Source organism: Oncorhynchus tshawytscha, linkage group LG13, assembly GCF_018296145.1.
Source record: "Oncorhynchus tshawytscha isolate Ot180627B linkage group LG13, Otsh_v2.0, whole genome shotgun sequence".
Lineage (NCBI taxonomy): Eukaryota > Metazoa > Chordata > Actinopteri > Salmoniformes > Salmonidae > Oncorhynchus > Oncorhynchus tshawytscha.
The window spans coordinates 39944222-39964032 of record NC_056441.1 but is presented as its reverse complement, the minus strand read 5'-3'; the positions used below and the strand labels follow the sequence as shown (position 1 = coordinate 39964032).

At 45.4% G+C, this 19811-nt stretch overlaps 1 protein-coding gene across 2 annotated transcripts in view; it reads right to left on the bottom strand.

Moving 5' to 3' along the window:
* The window catches only part of LOC112264940 (protein argonaute-3), a 52161-nt gene that overhangs the window by 12419 nt on the left and 19931 nt on the right, over positions 1–19811 (bottom strand). Inside the window, exons 8-12 of one of the 2 annotated variants that reach the window (XM_024441857.2) lie at positions 18521–18668; positions 18280–18399; positions 18030–18173; positions 17591–17757; positions 15965–16149 (exon numbers count right to left, since the gene is read on the bottom strand). In XM_024441857.2, the coding sequence (XP_024297625.1) occupies positions 15965–16149; positions 17591–17757; positions 18030–18173; positions 18280–18399; positions 18521–18668 (764 nt within the window). The remainder of the gene's footprint in view (positions 1–15964; positions 16150–17590; positions 17758–18029; positions 18174–18279; positions 18400–18520; positions 18669–19811) is intronic. The other variant, XM_024441858.2, reaches the window with a different exon arrangement.

The following is a 19811-nucleotide window of genomic DNA, read 5'->3' as shown; positions in this document are numbered from 1 at the left end:
CCATCGTCAGGTGTAAATGTATGAGCTATGTGATTCCAGGACAGGGTCCTGAATAAATATGCCATGGGTTATCATCATCAGGTGTAAATGTATGAGCTATGTGATTCCAGGACAAAGTCCTGAAGAAATATGCCATGGGTTACCATCGTCAGGTGTAAATGTGTGATCTATGTGATTCCAGGACAGGATCCTGAAGAAATATGCCATGGGTTACCATCGTCAGGTGTAAATGTATGAGCTATGTGATTCCAGGACAGGGTCCTGAGGTTCAAATCAAAAATATTCCTGCAGCTTAGACAAACATTGTAAAAGAAAATGAATGAATCAGTGTACTGGTGAAAGTTAGTTATGATTGGGAAACCAGCTATAAATTTAAAACCTACGTGGGAATTTGCATAGGAGGAACTGCCATGTGGGTATAACATTTAAAATGACATAAAATAAGAAAATATATTAACTATATTTTATTATTTTATATTAAATTATATAAAAATATGTTTTAGAATTATAAGAAAGGACGATGGGTGGGTTCGGATTTCTAAACTTTAAATATGATTAATCATTAGTTATAATAGAGACATGAGGGGTGTCATAGTCTAGGGTCTACACCAGAAGTTAATGGTTATCTGTAGGAGGAAGGTATATGGTGGGTGCAATTAAGCTTGGAATGTGCTGAGTGTAGGGAAAACGATCACGTGGCAGGCACTGATAAGGGGAGAGAGCCATGGATTAGTGATGAAGGGGGTCGAGGTCAGGTCACATTAAGGGAGAAGGAACAGTTTATTGCCCGTATCACTTTGTTTCCTGCCTAGCAGCAGAGATGGAGTGTTTAGAGAGAAGGAAGAATAAAAAATAAAAAAATAAAAGGAACACTAAAATAACACATCCTAGATCTGAATGAATGAAATATTCTTAAATACTTTTTTCTTTACATAGTTGAATGTGCTGACAACAAAATCACACAACAATGATCAATGGAAATCAAATTTATCAACCCATGGAGGTCTGGATTTGGAGTCACTCAAAATTAAAGTGGAAAACCACACTACTGGCTGATCCAACTTTGATGTAATGTCCTTAAAACAAGTCAAAATGAGGCTCAGTAGTGTGTGTGGCCTCCACGTGCCTGTATGACCTCTATACAACGCCTGGGCATGCTCCTGATGAGGTGGCGGATGGTCTCCTGAGGGATCTTCTCCCAGACCTGGACTAAAGCATCCGCCAACTCCTGGACAGTCTGTGGTGCAACGTGGCGTTGGTGGATGGAGCGAGACATGTGCTCAATTGGATTCAGGTCTGGGGAACGGGCGGGCCAGTCCATAGCATCAATGCATTCCTCTTGCAGGAACTGCTGACACAACTCCAGCCACATGAGGTCTAGCATTGTCTTGCATTAGGAGGAACCCATGGCCAACCGCACCAGCATATGGCCTCATAAGGGGTCTGAGGATCTCATCTCGGTACCAAACGGCAGTCAGGCTACCTCTGGCGAGCACATGGAGGGCTGTGCGGCCCCCAAAGAAATGCCACCCCACACCATGACTGACCCACCGCCAAACCGCGCATGCTGGAGGATGTTGCAGGCAGCAGAACGTTCTCCACGGCGTCCCCAGACTCTGTCACATCTATCACGTGCTCAGTGTGAACCTGCTTTCATCTGTGAAGAGCACAGGTCGCCAGTGGCGAATTTGCCAATCTTGGTGTTCTCTGGCAAATGCCAAACGACCTTGGCACGGTGTTGGGCTGTAAGCACAACCCCCACCTGTGGATGTCGGGCCCTCATGGAGTCTGTTTCTGACCGTTTGAGCAGACACTTGTGACACCACACATTTGAGCAGACACCACACATTTGTGGCCTGCTGGAGGTCATTTTGCAGGGCTCTGGCAGTGCTCCTCCTGCCCCTCCTTGCACAAAGGCGGAGGTAGCGGTCCTGCTGCTGGGTTGTTGCCCTCCTACGGCCTCCTCCACGTCTCCTGGTGTACTGGCCTGTCTCCAGGTAGCGCCTCCATGCTCTGGACACTACGCTGACAGACACAGACACAGCAAACCTTCTTGCCACAGCTCGCATTGATGTTCCATCCTGGATGAGCTGCACTACCTGAGCCACTTGTGTGGGTTGTAGACTCCGTCTCATGCTACCACTAGAGTGAAAGCACCGCCAGCATTCAAAAGTGACCAAAACATCAGCCAGGAAGCATAGGAACTGAGAAGTGGTGTGTGGTCCCCACCTGCAGAACCACTCCTTTATTGGGGGTATCTTGCTACTTGCCTATAATTTCCACCTGTTGTCTATTTCATTTGCACAACAGCATGTGAAATGTATTGTCAATCAGTGTTGCTTCCTAAGTGGACAGTTTGATTTCACAGAAGTGTGATTGACTTGGAGTTACATTGTGTTGTTTAAGTGTTCCCTTTATGTTTTTGAGCAGTGTATATACCACCACTGGTGGAACCATGTCTTTGTCAGTTCAGCTTTTCGATCCTTCGGGGTGAATAAACTTGGTTTAAGCTTTCATAGTGTCCGTTGAGTTCTTACTCTGATATTTAGAACCGAACACTAATTAAGCACTGTTGTTTCACAATGGGAGCAGACACATAGCTCATACATTTACACCTGACGATGGTAACCCGTGGCATATTTCTTCAGGACTTTGTCCTGGAATCACATAGCTCATACATTTACACCTGACGATGGTAACCCATGGCAAGGGAGAACCTTGCCTGACCGATCATCTCACGGGACCAGGGAAGGTCATGGCAGATAAATGGGGCAGGGAGGGACATTCTGTAACAGGTACCGCTCTGGCACAAAGTAGCAGATTTTCCCTTAAAAAGGTACATTGAGTGAAATTTTATTAGCAGAATGTAGAAAGAACTTTTTGAAGTTTGAGGAAACCAAGAAAGCCAAGAAATGTCTAATAGATTGCCGTATGTTTAGAAAGTGGGAGAGGGAAGCCAAAAGACAGACAGGAAAGTTAAAGGAATAATGCTGAAAGAAAGTAACAAGAAACACACGGAGGAAGATAAGAAAAGAAGGAGAAACATGGATGATGATGACTTTCCACCCCCTATTATAACCCTGTATCCACTTCACCAGCACCAGCCCTGGTTGTCCGACAGCAGCTCTCTCAACCGTCTCTCCCCCACCGTAGCTCTACTAGCAGACCACTTGGAGGAGCAGAAATCCGTTCCGTGCACCACCCACATTGAGTCCGGTCTCTGGTATAGATGGACTCTGGGAACTTAGTCCACCATCGACGCCGACCCCTATGGTTAAGTTCCTTAGCCGTAACGGTCACGACCAGAACAGGTAAAAAAAAGAAAAAAAGGGGGACACTGTGTGATCAAATAAAATAAACATTACCCACCCATGACTGATTGGGCAGCTATCCATAGTTGCACGCAGAAAGCTAAAAGAGTCGTTGGAACACTACAGACATGGGCTGAAAACATGCTACTGAAAGCATAGTGGGCTCAAACCAATGACTGATGGCCGCCGCAATGACTATGACAGCCTCTTTAAATCTGCCCTAATGAATGGAATTTTGCCAGCCCTTAGTAAACAGGTTAAAATTACCTGCATTGGCTGGGAAACTAACAGTCTACAAGCAGTTATTGAACACTGCAAACATGCTGAGAGGCAGCAACTGTCTCAATCAAATCAAATTTTATTTGTCACATACACATGGTTAGCAGATGTTAATGCGAGTGTAGCGAAATGCTTGTGCTTCTAGTTCCGACAATGCAGTAATAATCCAGCAAGTAATCTAAAAAACAATTCCAACAAAAAAAACTACTGTCTTATACACAGTGTAAGGGGATAAAGAATATGTACATAAAGATATATGAATGAGTGATGGTACAGAGCAGCTTAGGCAAGATACAGTAGATGGTATCGAGTACAGTATATACATATGAGATGAGTATGTAAACAAAGTGGCTAGTGATACATGTATTACATAAGGATGCAGTAGATGATATAGAGTACAGTATATACGTATACATATGAGATGAATAATGTAGGGTATGTAAACATTATATTAGGTAGCATTGTTTAAAGTGGCTAGTGATATATTTTACATCATTTCCCATCAATTCCCATTATTAAAGTGGCTGGAGTTGAGTCAGTGTGTTGGCAGCAGCCACTCAATGTTAGTGGTGGCTGTTTAACGGTCTGATGGCCTTGAGATAGAAGCTGTTTTTCAGTCTCTCGGTCCCAGCTTTGATGCACCTGTACTGACCTCGCCTTCTGGATGATAGCGGGGTGAACAGGCAGTGGCTCGGGTGGTTGTTGTCCTTGATGATCTTTATGGCCTTCCTGTAACATCGGGTGGTGTAGGTGTCCTGGAGGGCAGGTAGTTTGCCCTCGGTGATGCGTTGTGCAGACCTCACTACCCTCTGGAGAGCCTTACGGTTGTGGGCGGAGCAGTTGCCATACCAGGCGTTGATACAGCCCGCCAGGATGCTCTCGATTGTGCATCTGTAGAAGTTTGTGAGTGCTTTTGGTGACAAGCCGAATTTCTTCAGCCTCCTGAGGTTGAAGAGGCGCTGCTGCGCCTTCTTCACGATGCTGTCTGTGTGAGTGGACCAATTCAGTTTGTCTGTGATGTGTATGCCGAGGAACTTGAAACTTACTACCCTCTCCACTACTGTTCCATCGATGTGGATAGGGGGGAGTTCCCTCTGCTGTTTCCTGAAGTCCACAATCATCTCCTTAGTTTTGTTGACGTTGAGTGTGAGGTTATTTTCCTGACACCACACTCCGAGGGCCCTCACCTCCTCCCTGTAGGCCGTCTCGTCGTTGTTGGTAATCAAGTCTACCACTGTTGTGTCGTCCGCAAACTTGATGATTGAGTTGGAGGCGTGCGTGGCCACGCAGTCGTGGGTGAACAGGGAGTACAGGAGAGGGCTCAGAACGCACCCTTGTGGGGTCCCAGTGTTGAGGATCAGCGGGGTGGAGATGTTGTTGCCTACAGTCACCACCTGGGGGCGGCCCGTCAGGAAGTCCAGTACCCAGTTGCACAGGGCGGGGTCGAGACCCAGGGTCTCGAGCTTGATGACGAGCTTGGAGGGTACTATGGTGTTGAATGCCGAGCTGTAGTCGATGAACAGCATTCTCACATAGGTATTCCTCTTGTCCAGACGGGTTAGGGCAGTGTGCAGTGTGGTTGAGATTGCATCGTCTGTGGACCTATTTGGGCGGTAAGCAAATTGGAGTGGGTCTAGGGTGTCAGGTAGGGTGGGTGTGATGTGGTCCTTGACTAGTCTCTCAAAGCACTTCATGATGACGGAAGTGAGTGCTACGGGGCGGTAGTCGTTTAGCTCAGTTACCTTAGCTTTCTTGGGAACAGGAACAATAGTGGCCCTCTTGAAGCATGTGGGAACAGCAGACTGGTATAGGGATTGATTGAATATGTCCGTGAACACACCAGCCAGCTGGTCTGCGCATGCTCTGAGGGCGCGGCTGGGGATGCCGCCTGGGCCTGCAGCCTTGCGAGGGTTAACACGTTTAAATGTTTTACTCACCTCGGCTGCAGTGAAGGAGAGTTTGCATGTTTTCGTTGCAGGCCGTGTCAGTGGCACTGTATTGTCCTCAAAGCGGGCAAAAAAGTTATTTAGTCTGCCTGGGAGCAAGACATCCTGGTCCGTGACTGGGCTGGTTTTCTTCTTGTAGTCCGTGATTGACTGTAGACCCTGCCACATACCTCTTGCGTCTGAGCCGTTGAATTGAGATTCTACTTTGTCTCTATACTGACGCTTAGCTTGTTTGATAGCCTTGCGGAGGGAATAGCTGCACTATTTGTATTCGGTCATGTTACCAGTCACCTTGCCCTGATTAAAAGCAGTGGTTCGCGCTTTCAGTTTCAGGGCCAGCAGCGGCAGGCTCAGCGAAGACCTCAAAATGATTGACAGAGGGGAAGAGGAACAGGTAGATGAAGAGGAGGAGTCAGTGCTAACTGGTGGGCCAGACAAGAGCAACAACAGGAAATTAGCTTGTCGAAACGAACCTACCGAACAGGGGGCAATGGGAGGGGGGGGCGTAGGAAAACCGGACCTCCACCGAAAACAACGCTTTACAACCCACATATGGACTGATGCAAGATCGAGCCAGCTGACACCCTTAGACAGCATTTAAAGATTTTTTTCAAACCCCAGTGAGGAGCCAATGGTTTGTCTCTTCGTCAGTGGTGAGCCAATCACATTTCTAGAAGATACTCGCTCTGCAATGTCTGTCATAGATTTGGAATTGATGTCCAAACCTCCCACCACTATAGGAGCCTCGGGAGTGACTCTATAAGAGTTAATAACACATGCATTTACCATCAATACATTTTTGGGGGAATGTTGTCCTGTAAATTTGGCAGGAAGCGATCTTCTCTGTAAATTGGGAATTCATATTCTTTGTGAAGGAAAAGGCCTCCCTGTTGTACAGCCTCAGGAGAAGTCACCTCATGATGTTGTCCGACATGGTCTGAACATGAGTGGTACTATGCATGGGATGTACAGGATATTCATGGGTCACACTATGACCCTACTGATTAAATTTTATCAACTGCTCGCAGTTGTTGGAAACAGAAGGTAGTTTTATGTTACAGACTGGCTTACATTGCACCGCACATTTCTCACTATTGACAAGAGATTTAGATTATGAACAAAGTTGGCTGACCGGGACCATATCCAAGAGAGCTTACTTTGCAGTGATATGTATAGTGGGTCCCAATTTTATGCTTTAAGTGTTAAATTGACTACAGAACAGGCTTTGTTGTATGTATTTATGTATCGGTAGCTAAAAACAGATGTTGCTGCTTGGGAGGATATTGGTATTTGGTTGAAGTCTGTCTTGCAGGGATGGGTCTAAATTCTCCCCCAGCATTCATACTTCATGTGTTCCATGGCTGTACATGTTCAATGAGATGTACATGGCCTTGAAATCACTAAACAGAGGATTCGTATGACATTGGGCAAAAGAGGGGTGGGGGTTTGAACCGGCTTACTGTCACACCTAAGGGCCCACACAGACCAAGCTGAACTCAGTATCCCCTAAGTGAGGAAGCTATCAAGGGGATTACCCCTGTTCATGCTTCATTGGTAGAAAGAGGAGCTATTGTGCCTTGTCCAGGCTCTCCCTGTAATACCGCCATTCTTTCTATATGAAAAGCCTCAGGTGATTGGCGTTTTGTTCAAGATCTCAGACCTGTTAACGATGCAGTTTATGCAATGACTCCTGCTGTGCCAAACCCCATTACAATTCTATCTTCTGTGCGGCAAAATGGTTTTCAGTTGTTGATTTGGCTAATGCTTTTTTATAGCATTCCCGTCGCACCAGAATCACAGTTCTGGTTCGTGTTTAAGATTTTAAACAAGCGTTTGACTCGTCTGCCACCAAGGTTACTCGGAATCTCCGGTGGTATTTTCTGCTGATTTGGCACAAAATTAATACAGTATGTAACTGTGTTCTGAACAAGCATGTGAAGTCGACACCAGAGCTCTGTTAGTGTTTCTTGCTGAAAATGGCAGAGAGAGGTCAGGGTGGGGTTTACAGACCTGCTCCACAATGCCAGCACAATCGTGGGGTTCCCCATTATCGTCAGTTGGCAAATATTTTTAAAACCAAATACTTTCAGACTTTTACTCAAGTAGTATTTTACAGGGTGACTTTCACTTTTACTTGAGTAAAAGTAAAGATACCTTAATAGAAAATGACTCAGTATGACAATGTTGTACTTATTCCACCACTGCCTACGCAGGTACGACTGCTATAGATACTTAAGAGTGCAAAACTGTCATCACATCTGTCAGCTCAGGCTGCAGAATTATTTTCACTGACTAGGGTGTGCATTCTAGCTAAGGATAAGACTGTTACCATTTATACTGATAGCAGATACGCGTTCGGGGTGGTGCACGATTTTGGAACATTGTGGCTGCATCGTGGGTTCCTTACATCATCTGGTAAGACTGATTGCGAAACTATATGAAAAACTGTCTCTAAAGGGAATGCTATGGCTGCCATGGCTGCAAAGGCAGCTGCCATGTTGATTGTTTCCCCCACTCTCCAAATGGTTTCACTTCCTGTTTCTGCAGCAAATATGTTTTAATTACATGATGTTTCTGATCTGCAATCAGGTGCAGAGCCTGGGGAGGTGAGACAGTGGAGGAAGAAGTGTTCCTTTGACAGCCTTCCCATTTTACCCAGATCTTGCTTCCCCTATGTGGCTAAGTTGACACATGGCCAAGATCATGTGTCAAAAGGGGAGTAGTAGAAATTGTACATACTTTTTTGGTTTCCTCCTGGATTTTGTGCTAAGTGTTTGATTTGTATGATTAAAAACGCATGCCTAGGCTGCCTATGTCAACCCACCCAAGGCCCGAAGACCCTTTTGAGCACATAATGATGGACTTCATTGAGCTTACTCCATGCCAGGGGTATACGTACTGCCTGGTTGATGCCTTCTCCAAATGGGTAGAAGCATTTCTTTGTAAGCATGCCACAGCAATGGCTGTAGCAAAGAACCTACTAAGGGAAATCATCCCTGAGGTCTGCCGTCCAAATTAACAGCTCTCATTTTGTAAATAGTGTTATTCCGAACATCTCTGAATGTTTGCAGATTGACCTGTAAATACATTGTGGTGATCTCATAGAGAGAGCCAACCAAACACTGAAAATTAAATTGATTAAACTGATGACTGAGACCGGATTGCCATGGGTAACAGTAATGCCTCTGGCTCTGATGCACGTGTCTGGACGTGCGCATCGTACCACTGGTTTAGCACCTCATGAAATACTCACAGGAAGGGTGAGTAACCCTAACCCACGATATTGCTTAACACTCCATTCCCACAGAACAAGTTGACATTGATGGGTTGCAAGGGTCAAATGGTAAGTTACTGTGCTGCACTTAACAATGTTCTGAACTCTAGGGTAAGGGTAGCACTTATTTTCCTTTGCCTCGATGTGTGGTATGGATGGGGGTGGGGCTAGGTCTACATAAAAGGGGGCACATTTTTAAACAATTCACAAAAAAAAAGCTCTGACGAAGGCCGTGATATTAAATATCAGTGATACTATCAAGAGCAGTGTGCTGTTTCCTTTTTCCTTCATATTTTTCCCAGGGTGAAAGCGGCTTTACCTGAATCAAAGGAAGGACAACTCCACAAACTTCAACCAGGCAATTGGGTGGTCATCAAGGACCTCCGCAGAAAGACCTGGCACCAACAGCGCTGGACCGGTCCATTCCAAGTGCTTCTGACAACCCAGACAGCAGTGAAAGTTGCAGAGAGGTCTATGTGGGTTCAGGCAAACCACTGTAGGAAGGTGCCCCACAACCCAGACGAGGATGTACCAGCTGATGTCCCGTCATAGGCAACCCCAGATGCCATGGGAGGACCAGGACCGGACTCTATGCATAATGTTTGTTGCTTTCGTGGTCAGTCTTCTCACTGCAGCTGCTGTATGGGTATGTTGCTAGCACGAGAGGGGAGTGTGCCAAATGATAGGTGACCATTGCTGTACATTCATACCCTAGAAGGCCAGAATCCCAGTTCGCCTCTTCACTGTTGACGTTGAGACTGGTGTTTTACAGGTACAATTTAATGAAGCTGCCAGTTGAGGACTTGTGAGCCATCTGTTTCTCAAACTAGACACTAATGTCATTGTCCTCTTGGTCAGTTGTGCACCGGGGCCTCCCACTCCTTTTTCTATTCTGGTTCGAGCCAGTTCGCACTGTTCTGTGAAGGGAGTAGTACACAGCGTTTTACGAGATCTTCAGTTTCTTGACAATTTCTCACATGGAATAACCTTCATTTTCTCAGAACAAGAACAGAATGATGAGTTTCAGAAGAATGTTATTTGTTTCTGGCCATTTTGAGCCAGTAATCGAACCCACAAATGCTGATGCTCCAGATACTCAACTATTCAGACCCGTTGTATTGCTTCGTATAATCAGAACAACAGTTTTCAGCTGTGCTAACATAATTGCAAAAGGGTTTTCTAATGATCAATTAGCCTTTTAAAATGATAAAATTGGATTAGCTAACATGACGTGCCATTGGAACACAGGAGTGATGTTGCTGATAATGGGCCTATGTATGCCTATGTAGACATTCCATAAAAAATCTGCCGTTTACAGCTACAATAGTCATACAATAGTCATTTACAACATTAATGTTTACACTGATGTTATTTTCAATGGACAAAAACTGTGTTTTTCTTTAAAACAAGGACATTTCTAAGTGACCCCAAACTTTTGAACAGTAGTGTACATAAGTATTCGAACCCTTTGTTGTGAGACTCAAAATTTAATTCTGGTGCATCCTGTTTCCATTGATCATCCTTGAGATGTTTCTACAACTTGCAGTCCACCTGTGGTAAATTCAATTGATTGGACATGATTTGAAAAGGCACACACCTGTCTATATAAAAAGGTCCCAAAGTTGATAGTTGTTGGGGAATAATCAGAATTGGTTGGTAACATAGGTAAGATGTTTTATATTCATCATATGTTTGTAAGTTACTTCTCATCAGAATGTTATTTTTGTATAATACTGTGGCGGGGTTGCAGTATCTGTTCTATGTCAAGACTAAGTTGCTTGGGCCGGAGAGAGGGGAGAGGTCAAGCGTGTATCTCTTGGCTCCACAATGTCTGTGTGCCAGTCAGTGTGTCTCTGTGATCTTGTCAAGATGGGATGGATTTGATATATGCCTGTTGATATGGAGGATTGGTTTATGGTTCTGAGTTTGAGAAAATAACATAGTTTAGGAGACAAAGCTGAACGATAAATTATGTCTATGCTGTCTGGCTATGTGTGTTTTTGCTATTAAAGGATCTCAGTTGCAATGTGGAAGGGACTCTCAGAGAATTCATTGATAGACACTGAATTGATCTGAGAGTCACAGGGTTGTGATAGAGCTCATATAATTAAAGATGGACTTTGTGATAACTAACTCTGACTTGTGTGTGGTTTGCTCTCATGATTTGGTAAATAGAGGAAATTTCCACGACATAGTGCATGTCAGAACATGCACCGGAGGACAGGATTGTTTCTAGGCACAGATCTGGGGAAGTGTACCAAAAATTTCTGCAGCATTGAAGGTCCCCAAGAACACAGTGGCCTCCATCATTCTTAAATGGAAAAGTTTGGAAGCACCAAGACTCTTCCTAGAAATGGTCACCCGGCAAAACTGAGCAATCGGGGTAGAAGGGCATTGGTCAAGTCTCTGACCTTGAAATAAGATTCTCTGGTCTGATGAAACCAAGATTGAACTCTATGGCCTGAATGCCAAGCTTCATGTCTGGAGGAAACCTGGCACCATCCCACCGGAGAAGGAGGGTGGTGGCAGCATCCATGTGGTGGGGATGTTTTTCAATAGCAGGGACTAGGAGACTAGTCAGGATCGAGGGAAAGATGAACAGAGCAAAGTACAGAGAGATCCTTGTTGAAAACCTGATCCAGAGTGCTCAGGACCTCAGACTGGGGCAAAGGTTCACCTTCCAACAGGAAAACGACCCTAAGCACACACAGCCAAGACAACGCAGGAGTGGCTTCGGACAAGTCTCTGAATGCCCTTGAATGACCCAGCAAGAGCCCGAACTTGAACCCCATCAAACATCTCTGGAGAGATCTGAAAATAAATGTGCAGCGACGCTCCCCAACCAACCTGACAGAGATAGAGAGGATATGCAGAGAACAATGGGAGAAATTCCCAAATACAGGCGTGCCAAGCTTGCAGTCAGTAGAAAGGCCTCTTTAGTGTCCTAAGTTTTCATAACTGACCTTAATTGCCTACCGTCTGTAAGCTGTTAGTGTCTTAACAACCGTTCCACAGGTGCATGTTCATTAATTGTTTATGGTTTATTGAACAGGCATGGGAAACAGTGTTTAAACCCTTTACAATGAAGATCTGTGAAGTTATTTGGATTTTTACAAATTATCTTTGAAAGACAGGGTCCTGAAAAAGGGACGTTTCTTTTTTTCAGAGTTTATATCTCAATTGCAAAAGGTACTGTCCTTGGCTTGATAAAAACAACATTTTGGGCAGTATTTTGTTGAGAAAACATAAGGAACATTATTTTTTGAATACAGAGGTTCAATCCAGTGTGCCTTATGGCTATTAGCTGGACCAAAATGTTTCCATTTGGGATAGTGATATCCGCACATACTATATGTCCTCTTCAGGTTGGGATGAGGAGCAGAGCAGCACAGATGGTCTCCCTGACTGCCCCTAAGAAGTCAGCAACATACTTCCGTGGACGCTAACACTATCTGCGGGGACGTTTTGTGCCTCTTGCCACGGATAAGAAGTACCAGCTCAACCTACCTCAGTACCCCAATACTGACTGTGTGTACCAGCTGCAGTGGTGCCCAGTGATATACAGTAGTGGAAAAAACACTACTCATCGTGAAAAGTGCTGAAAGTAACACTCCCATTTACGCGTTTACCCTCCGCTAAACCACTGGTGCCAACTGTTTAGAAAGGGCTGGGTAAGTACACTTGGTTTTGAGAGGTTATCAACATCAGTGGATCTATTATGAATTTGGTGAGATGTTTACAATGGCAAGATAAAGTATGTGAACCCATTGCAATAAACAGGATTTCTGTATAAACTGATCATGAAATTGATCTGATCTTCATCTAAGTCACAACAATAGACAAACATAGTCTGCTTAAACTAACAACACACAGACAATTATATGTTTTCATGTCTTCATTGAACACACCGTGGGAGCGTTACTTTACTCACAGTGCAGGGTTGGAAAAGTATGTGAAACCTTGGATTTAATAACTGGTTGACCCTCCTTTGGCAGCAACATTTTCGGTAGTGGCGGATCAGATCTGCACAACGGTCAGGAGGAATTTTGGACCATTCCTCTTTACAAAACTGTTTCAATTCAGCAATATTCTTGGGATGTGAACAGCTCTCTTGAGGTCATGCCACAGCATCTAATAGGTTTGAGGTCAGGACTCTGACTGGGCCACTCCAGAAGGTGCATTATCTTCTGTTGAAGCCATTCGGTTATTGATTTTCTTCTGTGTTTTGGGTCATTGTTCTGTTGCGTCACACAACTTCTGTTGAGCTTCAATTGGCGGACAGATAGCCTATCATTTTCCTGCAAAATGTCTTGATAAATTAATTCCCAAGTTTTTCCTGTCGATGACAGCAAGCTGTCCAGCCCTGAGGCAGCAAACCAGCCCAAACCATGATCCTCCCTCCACCATAGTTTACAGTTGGGATGAGGTTTTGACATTGGTGTGCTTTGCTTTTTTTCGCCCTCAACACAGTGTTGTGTGTTCCTTTCAAACTACTCAAGTGTAGTTATCTGTACACAGAATATTTTGCCAGTGGCACTGTGGAACATCCAGGTGTACGTTTGCAAACTTCAGATGGAAGAAGCCACTGCTGTCCTCCTGTGAACACTTGAGTGGGTTGAGTGGGTTGAGTCACTGATGTGATCTTCCTGTCTGGTTTGGCGCCCCCCCTTGGGTTGTGCCGTGGCGGAGATCTTTGTGGGCTATACTCGGCCGTGTCTCAGGATGGTAAGTTGGTGGTTGAAGATAACCCTCTAGTGGTGTAGGGGGCTGTGCTTTGGCAAAGTGGGTGGGGTTATAGCCTTCCTGTTTGGCCCTGGGTGTCATCGGATGAGGCCACAGTGTCTCCTGACCCCTCCTGTCTCAGCCTCCAGTATTTATGCTGCAGTAGTTTATGTGTCCAGCATAAATACTGGAGGCTGAGACAGGAGTGGTCAGGAGACACTGTGGCCCCATTCGAGGACACCCCCGGACAGGGCCAAACAGGAAGGATATAACCCCACCCACTTTGCCAAAGCACAGCCCCCACACCACTAGAGGGATATCTTCAACCACCAACTTACCATCAATATAGACAATATAGACCAAATAAAATACAGTAATGTGTGTGTTATTACATTTAAAACACACTGTTTGTCTGTTGTTGTGACTTAGATGAGGATCAGATCAAATTTGATGACCAATTTATACAGAAATCCAGGCAATTCCAAAGGGTTCACATACTTTCCAGCCCATGTATTTTGGAATCTTCAAAGTAGCCACCCTTTGTCTTGACAGCTTTGCACACTCTTGGCATTCTCTTAACCAGCTTCCCCTGGAATGCTTTTCCAACAGTCTTGAAGGAGTTGCCACATATGTAGAGCACTTGTTGGCTGCTTTTCCTTCACTCTGTCGGTCCAACTCATCCCAAACCATCTCAATTGGGTTGAGGTCAGGTGATTGTGGAGGCCAGGTCATCTGATGCAGCAATCCATCACTATCCTTGGTCAAATAGCCCTTACACAGCCCGGAGGTGTGTTTTGGGTCATTGTCCTGTTGAAAAACAAATGACAGTGGGACTAAGCACAAACAAGATGGATGGTGTATCTTAGCAGTATACTGTGGTAGCCATGCTGGTTAAGTGTACCTTGAATTCCAAATAAATCACAGCAAAGCACCCCCACACCCCCACACCATCACACTCCTCCATGCTTCACAGTGGGAACCACACATAAGGAGATCATCTGTTCACCTGCTTTGCGTCGGACATTGACATGGAGGTTAGAACCAAAAATGTAAAATTTTGACTCGACCAAATGACAGATTTCCACCAGTCTAATGTCAAATGGTTGTGTTTCTGGCCCAAACTATTCTCTTCTTCTTATTGGTGTCCTTTGTTTCTTTGCAGAAATTCCACCATGAAGGCCTGATTCACGCAGTCTCCTCTGAACAGTTGATGTTGGGATGCGTCTATTACTTGAACTCTGAAGCATTTATTTGGGCTGCAATTTATGAGGCTGGTAACTCTCTGCAGCAGAGGTAACTCTGGGTCTTCTTTTCCTGTGGCGGTCCTCATGAGCGCCAGTTTCATCATAGCCCTTGATGGTTTTTGTGACTGCACTTGAAGAAACCTTCAAAGTTCTTGAAACTTTCCTGATTGACTGACCTTCATGTCTTAAAGTAATTATGGACTGTCATTTCTGCTTATTTGAGCTGTTCTTGCCATAATATGGACTTGGTCTTTTACCATATAGGGCTATCTTCTGTATACCACCCCTATCTTGTCACAACACAACGGATTGTCTCAAAATGCATTAAGCAAAGAAATTTAAACTAACTAACAAGGCACATCTGTTAATTGAAATGCATTCCAGGTGACTACCTCATGAAGCTGCTTGAGAGAATGCCAAGAGTGAGTAAAACTGATATCAAGGAAAAGGATGGCCACTTTGAAGAATCTCAACATCAACTGTTTGATGACACGTCTCAACATCCGACTGTTCAGAAGCGGCTGCGTGAATCAGGCCTTCATGGTTGAATTGCTGCAAAGAAACTCCTACTAAAAGACACAAATAAGAAGAATAGACTTGCTTGGGCCAAGAAAGCAATGGACATTAGACCAGTGGAAATTTGTCCAAATGTAAGCTTTTTGGTTCTAACCACCGTGTCTATGTGAGATGCAGAGCAGGTGAACGGATGATCTCCGCATGTGTGGTTCCCACCGTGAAGCATGGAAGAGTGTGATGGTGTGGGGGTGCTTTGCTGGTGACAGTCTGATTTATTTGGAATTCAAGGTACACTTAACCAGCATGGCTACCACAGCATTCTGCAGCGATACGCCATCCCATCTTGTTTGCACTTAGTGGGACTATAATTTGTTTTTCAACAGGACAATGACCCAACACACCTCCAGGCTGTGTAAGGGCTATTTGATCAAGGAGAGTGATGGAGTGCTGCATCAGATGACCTGGCCTCCACAATCACCCGACCTCAACCCAATTGAGATAGTTTGGGATGAGTTGGACCACAGTGATGGAAAAGCAGCCAACAAGTGCTCAGAATATGTGGGAACTCCCTCAAGACTGTTGGCAAACCATTCCAGGTGAAGCTTGTTGAGAGAATGCCAAGCTGTCATCAAAGCAAAGGGTGGCTACTTGAAACAGTGTCTGGGACCGTACCATAGACAGGGGTCTTCCCAGGTAGGATGACGATGATGAGCTGCAGGCCAGCGTAGGTGTTCTTCAGGTGCCTGAACATGGGCTCCACACTGTCTGATCCCTGGGCGTATTTACAGAAACATGGCTGGCCCTGGATGGGCATCCCAGCATCCTTAGAGATCTTACGCAGCTGGTCTGTGAAACCCCTGGAGAGACAGAGGGAAGAAGAGAGAGGATGAGAAGGAGAGAGAGGATGAGAAGGAGCGAGAGAGAGAGGACGAGGAGACCCAAAGAGACGATATGGACGGACACACAGACGAAGCGTGGCAGAAACCAACCCAAATAAATCATACTGTAAAAATATATAAAATGCAACATGTAAAGTGTTGGTCCCATGTTTCAAGCACATGAAATAGATGATCCCTGACATTTTCCATATGCACAAAAAAGCTTATTTCTCCTAAATTTTGTGCACAAATTTATTTCTCCTTCGCCAAGATCCATTCACTTGACAGGTGTGGCAATCCATTCACTTGACAGGTGTGGCACATCAAGAAGCTGAATAAAACAGGCCACTCTAAAATGTGCAATTTTGTCAAACACAATGTCACAGATGTCTCAAGTCCTGAGGGAGTGTGTAATTGGCATGCTGACTGCAGGAATGTACACCAGAGTTGTTGCCAGAGAATTGAATGTTCATTTATCTACCATAAGCTGCCTCCAATGTTGTTTTAGAGAATTTGGCAGTACGTCTAACCAGCCTCACAACCGCAGACCACATGTAAACACGCAAGTCCAGGACCTCCACATCCAGCTTCTTCCCCTGCTGGATCATCTCAGACCAGCCACCCAGACAGCTGATGAAACTGTGGGTTTGCACAACCAAAATTCTCCGCGAAGCTTATCTGGGTCATGGTATGGGCAGCCATAGGCTACGGACAACGAACACAATGGCATTCTATTGTTAGCAATTTGAATGCAGAGATACCGTGATGTAATCCTGAGGCCCATTGTTGTGCTATTCATCTGCCACCATCACCTCATGTTTCAGCATGATGAGATCCTGAGGCCCATTGTCGTGCCATTCATCCGCCACCATCACCATCACGTCACCTCAGCATGAGGTGTACGACAGCGTGTTCCAGTTCCCGCCAATATCCAGCAACTCCTCACAGCCATTGAAGAGTGGGACAACCTTCTACAGGCCACAATCAACAGCCTGATCAACTCTATGCGAAAGAGATGTGTCGCGCTGCATGAGGCAAATGGTGGTCACACCAGATACTGACTGATATTCTGATCCACACCCCTACTTAAAAATAAAAAATAAATACTTTTTTGTTGTTTTTTTACAAGGTATTTGTTACCAACAAATGCATATCTGTGTTCCCAGTCATGTGAAATCCATAGATTAGGGCCCAATTTATTTATTTCAATTGACTGATTTCCTTATATGAACTATATGTAACTCAGTAAAATCGTTACATGTTGCATTTATACTTTTGTTCAGTATAACTATTTGTTTGAATATTATGTTATTGCATTGTGCTGAGTATTTAACTGTTGAAACAGAGACCTCTCTGTCTGAGTGTGTTTATGATGTACAAGTATATGTATGCATGCATGTATGAGACAGACAGCACTCACTTGAGGATCTCCTCGCGACACTGCCTCTGCGTGGCGAAGCAGGCGATTGCCCACATCTTGATCTCCACCCCAGTGTGGAACTGTTTGCCCCTCATGTCCCACACGCCGTGGCTGGGCGTGGCCACCGTGCGGTTCTGCAAAGACACCACAGGGTTCACCTGCTGGGGCTGCCACACACACACACAGAAGGGGGAGAGTATAATTTAATCTATCTAAAAAAAACACTGTCATGCCATTTGTCATAGCCTTCACACAAGAAAAGTAGAAATTATTATTTTCACAGAGAAAAACAGAGGTGGGTGAAATGGTGGTAGAGGTTGACAGTTCGTCAAAAGCGACAAAAGTGAAAGAGCCTGGGGCAAGAAAGAGAGATGTTGAAGCTAAAATCACAGACATGCACAGAGACATGCAGATGAAGGATGATTTAAAGGGTAGATACCATGAAGTGTTCCGAGCTCGCCCTGCCGCCATACTGCAGCCCGGGGGCTGGCAGCACACGGCCCGTCACCTGCGCCATCTCGTCACGCACGCGGAACTGGAACTCCTGGACGAACGGGTCCACCTCGTAGTTCGCACTCCGCACCTGGACACAGAGAGGGGAATGATAGAGGAGGAGGATATAGGGAGGGGTAGTAGCAAAACAGGAAATCATTAGTTTGGTGGTGGATGAGACAGTACACCATACTCACCAGCCTGCTGATCTCCTCCTGTCTGTCTGGGGCAGAGCGGGCCGTGGCTTTGATCATGGTGGACGTCTGGTTATCAGTGAGTTTTTTAATACAACGCTGGCCAGCTACTATGTTGCACACCTGCAAGGAGACATAGAATGTGAGTTAAAGTAATTTAATACAGTAGGTACAGTTTTATGCTTAGGGCCCGGAGTTATCCTGAGCAGATGATCTGAGAGCCAATACTATTATTGGTACTCACCTCCAGGGGCAGATATGTGTGTTTCTGCTCCTGCCCCACCTGGAGGCAGGGGAGGTGGGGGTACTTCAGCTGCAGGCTGTACTTCTCTCTGAAGTACTGGGCCACCGTGCGCTCCACTGTCTGACCATTCTCCAGCTGCAGGGGGAACCTGGGGGTTCAGAGAGAAGAAACATGGAGTTTTGTCTAGTTTCCATGTTCAACTCTTAGGGGTGGTTTCTCGGGACACAGGTTAAGTGAAGTCCTTGACCAAAAAGCATATTGAATGGAGATTCTCCATTGAGCTTGCTTTTTGACCAGGACTAGACTTAATCCATCACGACTGGTCTGCCGACGAAATCGCCCGATGTGGCTTCAACAGGCTTTTCCGTTGCGATGTCGCAGAAGACCCATCCTCTAGCCCCGGCCCGCTAGCTTTCTGAATGCCGTCGTTTCCTGTTCGCCTAGCGTAGTAGCAACTACCGAACGGCTCCCAGACGCACCCATTGCTGCTCATTGGACCCTATGATCACTCGGCGACACAGCTGATGTACTGCGTTAGTGAATAGTCCAGCAGGCCTCTGTTTATCTGTCGGCCCCAGCCTCGAACTCAGGTCCTGTGCGTACCTAACTGACCCTCTCTGCTCATTCATCGCCATTTACCCGTTGTCTTAGCGCTCCCGATCAACACCCATGACTGCTTTATGCCTCTCTCTAATGTCAATATGCCTTGTCTACTGCTGTCTCAGTTAGTACTTATTGTTTTATTTAACTGTAGAGCCCCCAGTCCCGCTCAACATGCCTTAGATAGCTCTTTTGTCCCACCCCCCACACATGTTGAGACCTCACCTGGCGCCTCCAGAGATGCAATCTCTCTCATCGTCACTCAACGCCTAGGTTTACCTCCACTGTACACACATCCTACCATACCATTGTCTGTACATTATGCCCTGAATCTATTCTACCATGCTCAGAAATCTGCTCCAGCGCACTAGACGACCAGTTCTTATAGCCTTTAGCCATACCCATATCCTACTCCTCCTCTGGTGATGTAGAGGTGAATCCAGGCCCTGTAGCCCTCAGTACCACACATATTTCCCAGGTGCTCTCATTTGTTGACTTCTGAAACCGTAAAAGCCTTGGTTTCATGCATGTTAACATCAGAAGCCTCCTCCCTAAGTTTGTTTTATTCACTGCTTTAGCACACTCCGCCAACCCTGATGTCCTAGCCATGTCTGAATCCTGGCTTAGGAAGGCCACCAACAATTCTGAAATTTCCATCACCAACGACAACATTATCCGTCAAGATAGAACT